General features: G+C 47.3%; 1 protein-coding gene across 1 annotated transcript in view; it reads left to right on the forward strand.

The window, feature by feature from the left end:
* The window catches only part of TMEM269 (transmembrane protein 269), a 12,652-nt gene extending 3,363 nt beyond the window's left edge, over positions 1-9,289 (forward strand). The window contains exons 4-7 of the mRNA XM_006153722.1: positions 2,962-3,059; positions 3,960-4,103; positions 6,114-6,314; positions 8,952-9,289. Of these exons, the coding sequence (XP_006153784.1) occupies positions 2,962-3,059; positions 3,960-4,103; positions 6,114-6,314; positions 8,952-9,079 (571 nt within the window). The 3' untranslated portion in view covers positions 9,080-9,289. The remainder of the gene's footprint in view (positions 1-2,961; positions 3,060-3,959; positions 4,104-6,113; positions 6,315-8,951) is intronic.
* Positions 9,290-11,151: the final 1,862 nt, after the last annotated feature.

Consider the following 11,151-nt stretch of genomic DNA (forward strand, 5'->3'; position numbering starts at 1 on the left):
GCGTGCGCTTGCCAAAAAGACAGAGAGAGACAGACAGAAAGCAAGAAATCACTCCCCAGGGAGGATGGCCATGCAGCATTCCCTTCTCCTCCATTCTCCTCTCGGGATTTTAGGCACGCACTGGGTCCAGAACTCAAACTGCGGTCAACTGCGTGGGAGTCCAGCGACATAACCATTGCGCCAACTGCTGGTCCTGGCAGTGTGGTTTTTATGTCATGCTGTGGGCCCAGTACTTTTATTCAGCCCCAGTCCCCTTTAGATGCTAGGCCTGAGGGTAAACAAAGGAAATCCTGTAGTTTAAGACAGCTGAGGTCTGGGGTTGGGCTCTCTGCTCCTGCTGGGCCCCCAAGCATTGCAGTTAGGATGCAGACTTGGGACTGGTCCTCCTAGGGCAGGTTTGCTTGGGACTGCACGGCTGCTTTCAGAGGGATGTGGGAGGTGGTTGGACAGAGGCACAGACTCCAACAGTGTGGAATCTGAAAGAGCTCTTGGAAATCATTTACAGCATCAAAACATACAATTCAAAAACCAAAAGAACTGCAAGGAGAAATCGACGAACCCACTGTCAGTTGAAGATTTTAACTCCAGTAATTGGCAGATCCAGCAGGCAGAAAATTAGTAAGGACAGGAACCAGCAGTTGGCGTAATGGCTGTTGCTGGAGTCCCATGTAGTCGACCACGGTTCGAGTCCTGGACTCAGTGGCTTAAACTCACACCAGGAGTGTGTGCATGTATACCCAAGATCACGAGAGGAAAATGGAGGAGAAGGGATTGCAGTGTGGCCATCCCCCGGGGGGTGAGTTCTCACTTTCTGTCTCTCTGTCTCTGTTTTTCTGGCGAGTGCACATGCCCTATAGCAAAAATCTCCAAAAAAAAAAAAAAAAAAGAAAAGAAAAGAAAAGAAAAAGGAAATTAGTAAGGACAAAAACAAAGACAACAACCACCACCACAACAACAACACACACACACACACACACACACACACTTAAAACAAAAACAAAAACAAAAACACAAAAAGCCAATACAATCAGGATAGTTGAACTCAACAGCACCAACAGTCAATTGAATACACTGGCCATCTATAAACCACTTCATCCAGTGGCAGCGGAGTACAGTCTTCTCAAGTTCACTTGGAACAGTCACTAAGAAAACATACCTTAGTAAATTTATATTTTAAAACTATTTAACTTTTATTAACTTTTTAAAAGAATTATTTTATTTAACTTTATTTCTTTTTCTTTCTTTCTTTCTTTTTAATTTTGTCCAGAGAGAGACAGAGTGAGAGAGAGAGAAAGAAGGAAAGTGAGAAAGCAAGCCACCAGGTCCGGGACTTGAACCATGGTCAGCCATGTGGGAATCCAGCACCCTCAACCACCACACCACCTGCCGGCCCTACCTTAGTAAATTTAAAAGAATAGAAATCATACAAAGTACACTCTGAGACCACATGGAATTAAACTAGAGATCAATAATGGAAAAATCCTGACATATCTGGAGATTAAACAACACACGTGAATAAAGGAAGAGTCTCCTATGGTTTGTGTCCCCCTAAAATTTGTGTATTGTGATTTGGTTGTGAAGGTACTGAGAGGAAGCTTAATACCTTCATGGTGGTATTGAAAGGCGGGATTTAGGAATGACTAGGGAGGGGCCCCTAGGGCAGACTCTCAGTGCATTTACAAGAAGGAATGAGATCCGAGGAGACAACACAGAGCACAGACCGCAGTCTTCTGCCATCTGCCACGTTGTGATGTGGCCAGGAGAGGTAGCCCCTGGACCTTGCACCTCACACCTCCAAACTGGGGATGAATAAACTTCTGTTCTCTCTTTCTCTTTTTTAAAGATTTATTTATTTAATTTTATTTATTCATTCATTTATTTTAATTTGACTAGAGAGAGACACAGAGAGAGAGAGAGAGAGAGAGAGAAAGTGAGAAAGTAAGCCACCAGGTCCAGGACTTGAACTGTGGTCAGTCATATGGGAGTTTCCAGCACCTCAACCACCATGCCACCTGTGGCTATAGCCTCTTCTCTTAAATCACCCAGACTCGGGTGTTTCCTATTATTAGCAATGGAATGAACTGGAACAGTCTCAAAAGACATTAAAAAGTAGTTTTAACTAAGGGAAAATGAAAATATAACACATCACAATTTGTAAAGATGTGGGGAAAGCACTGCTTAGAGGGAAATTTATAGTATTCAAAGCATTTATTAAAAAAAAAATCTAAAATCAATTATCTAGGCTTTCATCTTGGGAAACCAGAAAAAGGAGCAAACGAAACCCAAAGTGAGTGGAAAGAAAGGAATAATAAAACTTAGAGCAACAATCAAAGAAGTTGAAAACAAAAACTAACAGAAAAATCAATAAACCGAAAGCTGATATTTTGAAAAGACTGATACACCTCTAGCCAGGCTAACTAAGCAAAAAAAGAGAAAAGATACAAATGATCAGTATTAGAAGTGAGAGAGGGGCCGTCCCTACATATTCCCGGACATAAAATGATTAATAAAAGAATACCCGCTGCTCACAAACTCGACAGCCTAGGTGAAATGAGTCGATTCATCTGAACAGGTTTATATCCGTGAAGGGGATAATTTAACACAAACTCTTTACAGATGGGGGAACAGAGGCCTAGAGGGGGGATGGTAGTTCTCTGAGAAGTCAGTGAGATGGTGGCAGAGGCCAGGCTAGGTCCTGGGACCCCCGGGGCATCAAACACATCTGGAATTTCGAGTTGGAAGGACCTCTGTGATGACCTAGAGGGGTTGGTACACGCCTGTAAGACTGTGGGTTGGGTGTATGGAAGCCATTAGGCATGAATGAGGAGGTGAGGGAGGTCGCGTGCCAGGGCGTGTGTGTACAAGTGTAGGAGTGTAGCAGTGTAAGGAGGGCGATGGGATGGTTGGCCCATGAGCCTCTTAAAGATCTGCACTGTTCAGGCCTGCTGCCCTGCACTTTAGGAAACCCCTCTGTGCCTCCTGGATGCTTCTGATCAGCTTCCTATTAGACATGGCCATCGGGGCGATGACTAGACACCTCCACACCTGCTCCAAGTTGGGTGAGTCCAAGCCTCAGGCCCTAATCCCTGTCCCCGGGTGCATTCACCTCAGGTCACCGCCTCCATCCTCTAACTTCCGGCAGCGCCCACACATTCCTGGTCACATCCCCCTGAGAATAACAGAAGCAGCTCTGGAGAAGAGTTAGGGAGCCCCACAGTCTACACCTGGCTCCTCTGTGGGCTCACTTTTCTGTGGCCTCGTCCTGGCTTTCGGTTTCCTTATCTCCCTACCTCCCTGTCCAGGGCTGATCCAGGCACTGGAGTAGCATGGTGGTGGGAATTGAGGGGGGAGGGGGCTGGAAAGGGAGATCAATCAGAGTAATTAGTTTTAAATACAGTAAAACGTGTCCATGTAAGAGTTTGAAAAAAGGGCTCCACAGCTTATCAGTTGTGTCCAATTATACTCTAACCCTCACATGTTAAGGGAGGGAACATTAGGACCTGGATTAGGAAAGACTTCCCTGTGGCCGCATGGTTAGTCTAGGCCAGAGCAGGACAAGGCCTCAGTCTCTGACCTACAGATTACCCTGGTGGAGCAGCTGTTGCCTTCTGGGACCTCAGGACCCTGCTTGTCATGCCTCATCCCCCTTTCCACAGGAGCCAAGGCCCAAGACACAGGACACAGGAGTGTAAATTCTTTTTTTTTTTTTGAGAAGTTTTTGCTATAGGATGTGTGTGCTCACCAGAGACAGAAAGCGAGGAATGGCCGCACTGTAATCCCTTCTTCTCCATTCTCATCTCGGGATCTTGGGCACACATGCACCCGTGCCTGGCATGAGTTTAAGCCACCGGGTCAGGGTCTCGAACCGTGGTTGACTACATGGGAGTCCAGTGACATAGCCATTACACCATCTGCTGGTCCCAGCAGTGTAAATTCTAACCTCAGGCCCTCTGGAACAGGAGCCGAGCTGAATGACTTTGCCGTCTTCACCACCTTTGGCCTGGCCTCAGCCCTGCTCCTAGGCGTGGATGGGCCTCTCAATGGGTTCCTGGCCATCATCTATGTTTTAGCTGCAACTTTCCGCCTGTGTTTTTATTCAACTGGTGAGTAAAACCCACGTTGCCTTAGGACTGAGGGCAGGGGATCTCAGGGGGCAGCTGTCAGATGCCAGAAGCCTGGGTTCAGTAACTGTCCCTTTTCCTCCCTTCCCCATGCCCCTATCTACTGGAGGCTGCAGACCACTGGCAGAGCCCTGGTCTGGGAGGAGGGGAGGGGACCTTATCTCTTGGCAACTCTGCCTCTTTCTTGCCATGTGACTTTTGGATGGAGCCTGTGGCTTCACGGACTTTAGAACTGGCAGTTGTAGTCAAGTCCCCTGGATGGATGGAGAAACCATGCTCTGGCCAAGGGAAGTAACTGTCTTGCCTGAGGTCACAAAGCCAGGGAATGCAGATCCAGCACAGGCCTTAGAAGAAGCATTCCCGAAGGTCCCTTTCAGCAGAGGCTTCCTTGGGCTCAGGGCACAGGCTCAATCCTACCAGACTCCTTGCTTTCCATTAGAATGTAAAACCCAGGCAGGAGGGGCCAGCAGATGGCATGGTGGTTAAGGCACTGAACCCCCACATGGCAGATGGCTGTTCGAGTCCTGAGCCCAGTAGCTTGAAAATCATGCTGGACAAAACCTTAAAAAACAAACAAGCAAGCAAAAACACCCAGTCAGTATCTCCTTTGGTGCATAGATAAATGATTGACAGCCTGCCACTGCCCTGGGCTTAAGGAACTTTTGTAGCCTGGGAAGGGGAGTGAGTCTTCCTAGAGTTAGATCCCTTCAGAGGAGGGGCAGCAGCTTACCCCATGTTTTGTTTTTTGCCCCCGGCAGGAGTTCCTCTCACATACAAGGGCCTACCCTGCCCCTATGCTTCCTGTGTTCTGGCCTCCACCTCCCTTCTGACCAAAGGCAACACGTTCATTCTCTGCTGCATGGCCTCACTCATGATTCTGTTTATGATGGACCAGAGCTACTATTCTCATCTCGGGATCTTGGGCACACATGCACCCGTGCCTGGCATGAGTTTAAGCCACCGGGTCAGGGTCTCGAACCGTGGTTGACTACATGGGAGTCCAGTGACATAGCCATTACACCATCTGCTGGTCCCAGCAGTGTAAATTCTAACCTCAGGCCCTCTGGAACAGGAGCCGAGCTGAATGACTTTGCCGTCTTCACCACCTTTGGCCTGGCCTCAGCCCTGCTCCTAGGCGTGGATGGGCCTCTCAATGGGTTCCTGGCCATCATCTATGTTTTAGCTGCAACTTTCCGCCTGTGTTTTTATTCAACTGGTGAGTAAAACCCACGTTGCCTTAGGACTGAGGGCAGGGGATCTCAGGGGGCAGCTGTCAGATGCCAGAAGCCTGGGTTCAGTAACTGTCCCTTTTCCTCCCTTCCCCATGCCCCTATCTACTGGAGGCTGCAGACCACTGGCAGAGCCCTGGTCTGGGAGGAGGGGAGGGGACCTTATCTCTTGGCAACTCTGCCTCTTTCTTGCCATGTGACTTTTGGATGGAGCCTGTGGCTTCACGGACTTTAGAACTGGCAGTTGTAGTCAAGTCCCCTGGATGGATGGAGAAACCATGCTCTGGCCAAGGGAAGTAACTGTCTTGCCTGAGGTCACAAAGCCAGGGAATGCAGATCCAGCACAGGCCTTAGAAGAAGCATTCCCGAAGGTCCCTTTCAGCAGAGGCTTCCTTGGGCTCAGGGCACAGGCTCAATCCTACCAGACTCCTTGCTTTCCATTAGAATGTAAAACCCAGGCAGGAGGGGCCAGCAGATGGCATGGTGGTTAAGGCACTGAACCCCCACATGGCAGATGGCTGTTCGAGTCCTGAGCCCAGTAGCTTGAAAATCATGCTGGACAAAACCTTAAAAAACAAACAAGCAAGCAAAAACACCCAGTCAGTATCTCCTTTGGTGCATAGATAAATGATTGACAGCCTGCCACTGCCCTGGGCTTAAGGAACTTTTGTAGCCTGGGAAGGGGAGTGAGTCTTCCTAGAGTTAGATCCCTTCAGAGGAGGGGCAGCAGCTTACCCCATGTTTTGTTTTTTGCCCCCGGCAGGAGTTCCTCTCACATACAAGGGCCTACCCTGCCCCTATGCTTCCTGTGTTCTGGCCTCCACCTCCCTTCTGACCAAAGGCAACACGTTCATTCTCTGCTGCATGGCCTCACTCATGATTCTGTTTATGATGGACCAGAGCTACTACCCCCATGACAAAATCCTGGAGTCTGAGAACTGGAAAAAGATGGTCTACCTGGGAGGTGAGTGAAAACCCTTCTCTCGAACGGCATTGGCAGTTAGCTTATGATCACTGCCACTCGTTACCTGCCCCCGTAGCTCACCCCAGCACCCCCTATCTCCTTCACCCTGCTTTCTTCTTCCCCATAGGATTTTTCATCATCTGATATAATAGGCATTTCTTAGTATTTTAACGGTCTGTAAACATCGAACCTGCCCACAATAGAGGACTCTCTTTTATTTATGGTATAAGCCCCAGTGCCTAGAATTGTGCCTGTCCTATGGTAGATGTTCAAAAATATTTGTAGAGTGTTAGTGAACTCAGTAGAAATTAAGGGACATCCACCATGCACCAGTACTGGGAGACAAACTGGCATGATAGACCAGCAGTCCGATGGGGGAGACAGGCACGAAACAGATCATGGTGAGAATACGTTTTGATGTGTTGTGAAAGTACAAGGGTGCTGGGGGAGCTGATTTAGACTGGGATGGCCTGAAGACGGGACAAGAATGCTTGTGGTGGTGACATTGAAATAAGTCCTGCGAAGTGAGCGGCCATGTATAGGAGGGCGTGGTTTGGGTAGAGAAAATGGTGTTTTGTAAGCTCTGAGCCCAGATGGTGCTTGATTCCGTGGAGCCACGTGGTGGGAACTTGCCGAGAGGCAGACTGGGCAGGGTCTGGGGCTTCATCCTGAAGGCAAATGAGAATTCTCTGAGGGACTACGAGGGAAGTGATCTGACTTGGAGTGGCCGATTTCGATGGTCACTTTGTGGTGTGGAAAATAAACTACAGAGGACTGAGGAGGAAAATAGAAAAACCGACTTTGCTCACATGAAGTGATGATGGCAGTGGAGATGGAGAGTCCTCATCTTATTAAATGTCACCACCAGGAGGATTCTTGTCCTGCTTTCAGGCCATTCCAGATTGGATTTAAGATAAATAGGGCCAGCCAGGTGCCGCTGTGCTTAAGGCAGCTGGATCCCACATGGCCAACTGCACAGTTGGAGTCTTGGACCTACCAGCTTGAAAAACATGCTGGGCAAATATGCATGCATGCCCAAAATCCTGAGAGAAGAATGGAGGAGAAGGGATTGTGGTGTTGCCATCCTCCCTGGGAGGCGTTTTTTTTTTTTTTTTCCCTTTCTCTCTCTGTCTCTGGTGAGTGTATATGCTCTTTAAAAAAAAAATGGTGGGGTTTGACTTGATAGTGAGGAAGAAGAGGAGTCATGGATGACCCCCAGGCTTTGGGACTGAGCTCTGAGCACTGGGTTCCAAACCCTGAGGTCCTTGTCACACTGGAACCCTGGCAGATGTCTCCCTGTTCCCGCTTTCTTCTCATTTGCCCGTGTAAACAAGACAAACATCTGCGGGAGACTAAGCTTCTTCCAGTACTCTCTTGTGAGTCCGCTGTGGTGTGCAAGGTCCGCCAGTCCGTCCGACCTGTCCTTCAGTTCACACCTTTCTCGACATCAGCACTAACAATCCCGTCCAAGCGCCAGGTGCTAGCTCCTCCCAGGCCCTTAATGGCACAGGCAGAATGGTGGCAAGAAGACACTGGGCTCCGAGCGGAACAGATCTGAGTTCAAGTTCTGACTCTGGCACCTGATTAGTTGTATGAACTTGGACTAATACCTCATTGTTGTGAGCTCCATTTCCCTCATCTATAAACCCAAGGCAATAATCCCTACTTTGTGGGATTCCTGAGACTAGAGGAGATAATCCTTTAGTATAAATCCTCTAACAGATGTGTACTAGAAACGCCAGTGTCTAGCCCCTTCTCGTCCACCTCCCCTCTGCTTACCAAATGGCAACCATCCCTCTTTGTTCCTGAAGATACTATGACCCCCTCTTCTCAAAGTAAATCATACACTCAACTTTCGCCTTCTTCGCATCATCTTTAACGTGCAAATAAAGGCAAAAGCTGTCCCTCACAGATTTTACACCAGCTAATACAAGAGCCCCATCGAGTACATTTCCAAATAGCTGCAGTTCTTCCTCCTGCCTATACTACAGCCAATCCGAGATGAGATCCCTTCTCCCACATAGATCTCTGGACACCTGAGAAGGAGGCCTATGGCTATTGAGACCACAGGTCACATACTTTCCAGACAACTATTTTTTTTTTTTTTGAGAGGTTTTTGCTATAGGGTGCATGCACTCACCAGAAAGACAGAGACAGAGAGACAGAGAGACAGAGACAGAGAGACAGAGAAATCACCTCCTCCAGGGGAAATGGCCACACTGCAATTCCTTCTCCTCCATTCTCCTCTCAGGATCTTGGGCATGCACACACATGCTCTGGGCATGAGTTTAAGCCACCAGGTCCAGGACTCGAACCGCGGTCGACTATGTGGGAGTCCAGCGACATAGCCATTATGCCAACTGCTGGTCCAAATTTACTCTTGACTGGAACTGATTTCTGATCTGACAAAATGGAACCTGAGATTGCATTTGGGTCTAATTATCTAGTTACTTATGTGCATCTATTAAACTGAACTTAGAGACAGGGCTCTTGTCTCTCTCTCTTTTTTTTTTTTCTTAATCATTCTGAGTGAAAAATGAGTGAAGGATGGAGAAGGGGGATGGGAGGGTAGAGAGTAGAAAGCACATACAAGACAGTCTCATGGAAATTGAGGGTCTGCGTTTTTTCTTCTTCCAGGTGTCATCATGCTGTTTGTCTCCCCTTTTTCTCTAACTGCTTTTTACTGCCTGATATGGTCGCTGTCCTACATCTTCTTCCCAGATGCTCTGTGGGGCAGGGTAGCCTGTATTAAACCACAGAACTGAGGAGACCAGACAGCTCTATGGACGCTCTCTGGCCTGTGTGGGTTTGCACCAGCATGTCGGACCAAGATTTGCCTGATCTCACTAAAATGCTCCTCGTACCATGTTGTTGTATGCTAGATGCACAATGTCTCTGTCCCCTGGGACCACAGCAGTCCACAGTGGGGCTGGCAGCTTTTGCTGCTTTCTTTATTCAGGGTTCAGACTCCCTGGGAGGCAATCATTGTATTTTTAAAAATTCTTTTATTTTAATTTTTTAATTCTTACTATTTTTCAAGTTTGACTAGAGAGAGGGGGGATGAGAGAGAAAGAAGTGAAATTCTGGAGACTTGGTAGAGCCTCCACCTCATCCCTTCCTGATCACAGTTACCCCAGTGGTTGGGTGGGGCTTACTAAAACAATCTTTTTCTTTTTCATTCTTTTTTGTGTGTGTGATAAGGCATGTTTACTCAACAGAAAGAGAGAGAGAAAGTGAGACCATTCTCATGAGGGTGGCCATGCCACAATCCCTCCTCTTCCATTCTTCTCAGGATTTTGTGGCATGCATGCACACACACCTGGCGAGAGATTTAAGCTGTCGGGTCTAGGACTTGAACTTTGGTTGACCACATGGGAGTCCAGCACCTTAACCACTACACTACCTGATGGCCCTCTAGATTGCATTATTTATTTATTTTATTTTCTCCATGCAAATGATCATTCCACCCTCTGCAGTACAGGAAGACAAACTAGAAGGAGGTGGGGATACCGTAGTTGACTACATGGGAGTCCAGCAACATAGCCATTATGCCCACTGCTGGTCCCCCTGGCATGATTTTCAAGCCACTGTGTCTGGGACTCAAACTGTGGAGTTGGCCATGTGAGATCCAGTGCCTTAACCTCTATGCCACTTGCTAGCCCACTAAAGCATTTCCTTTTTTCCTTTTTTTTTTTTAAGAGAGATATTTGCTATAGGGCACATGTGCTTGCTAGAGAGACAGAGAGATAGAAAGCAAGAAATCCCCCCTGAGGGAGATGGCCAAGTCATAATCCCTTCTCCTTCATTTTTGTCTTGAGATTTTTGGTCACACATGCATATGTGCCCGGTGTAAGTTTTAAGTGGCCAGGTCTGAGACTTGAACTGTGGTCAAGTACATGAGATTCCAGCAATTCAACCCTATGCCATCTGCTGGTCCCAGAAGTCCTATTTTTAAATCACACTAGTTATAAGATTTAGCCTCAAATGACTTCTGGCAATTTCTAAAATTTGAAACTATGTTCAAAGGAAAAACATGCAATTCTGTAAGAGGAGTTCCATGTCCATTTTAAGCGCTAGCCTTAGGATTAAAATAAATATATAGATCCCCTATGAGGACTGCTTTGGAAAGTAAAATACCCATTTGGTTGTGTAGATTGCGGTTTGTTTGTAACAATAATAACTCATTCTCTTCATTGCCTCAGATTTTTTTATAGGTTATTGACACAAGGATAGTTAAGGTCAGCTGAGATCCTCTATTTTCTTTTTAAAAAAATAATTAATTAATTAATCCTTTTTTTTTTTTTTTTTTTTTTTTTTAAGTTTTTGCTATAGGGTGTGCGCGCTTGCCAGAAAGACAGGGAGAAACAGAGAGACAGAAGGTGAGAAATCACCTCCTGGGGGGGATGGCCATGCTGCAATCCCTTCTGCTCCATTCTTGGGATCTTGGGCATGCATGCACGCGCACGCGCCCTGAGTGAATTTAAGCCACTGGGTCTGGGACTCAAACCACAGTCGACTACATAGGAATCCAGCAACATAGCCATTATGCTAACTGCTGGTCCCCAGTTAATTTATCCTTATTATGTAATTTGTGGCACTCTTGCTCACCAGAGAGAGAGGGAGAAGAGACAAGTGAGAAAGTGCCGGGGTCCAGCCTCAGCTGGGGTGGGTTGACTCGTTGGAGGTGGTGCAGGAAGGAAAGACTGAGGCCTCGGTGCCTTTTTCGTGCACGTCCTCAGTCGGACACTCTCAGATCGCTCTCTGAAGAGTGACAACTGCTAGGAATCATCGTGCCTTTTTATTGAAAATGTGATACATGCAAGTAAATGGGTGAGGG

Source organism: Tupaia chinensis, unplaced genomic scaffold (genome assembly GCF_000334495.1).
Source record: "Tupaia chinensis unplaced genomic scaffold, TupChi_1.0 Scaffold000387_1, whole genome shotgun sequence".
NCBI lineage: Eukaryota > Metazoa > Chordata > Mammalia > Scandentia > Tupaiidae > Tupaia > Tupaia belangeri.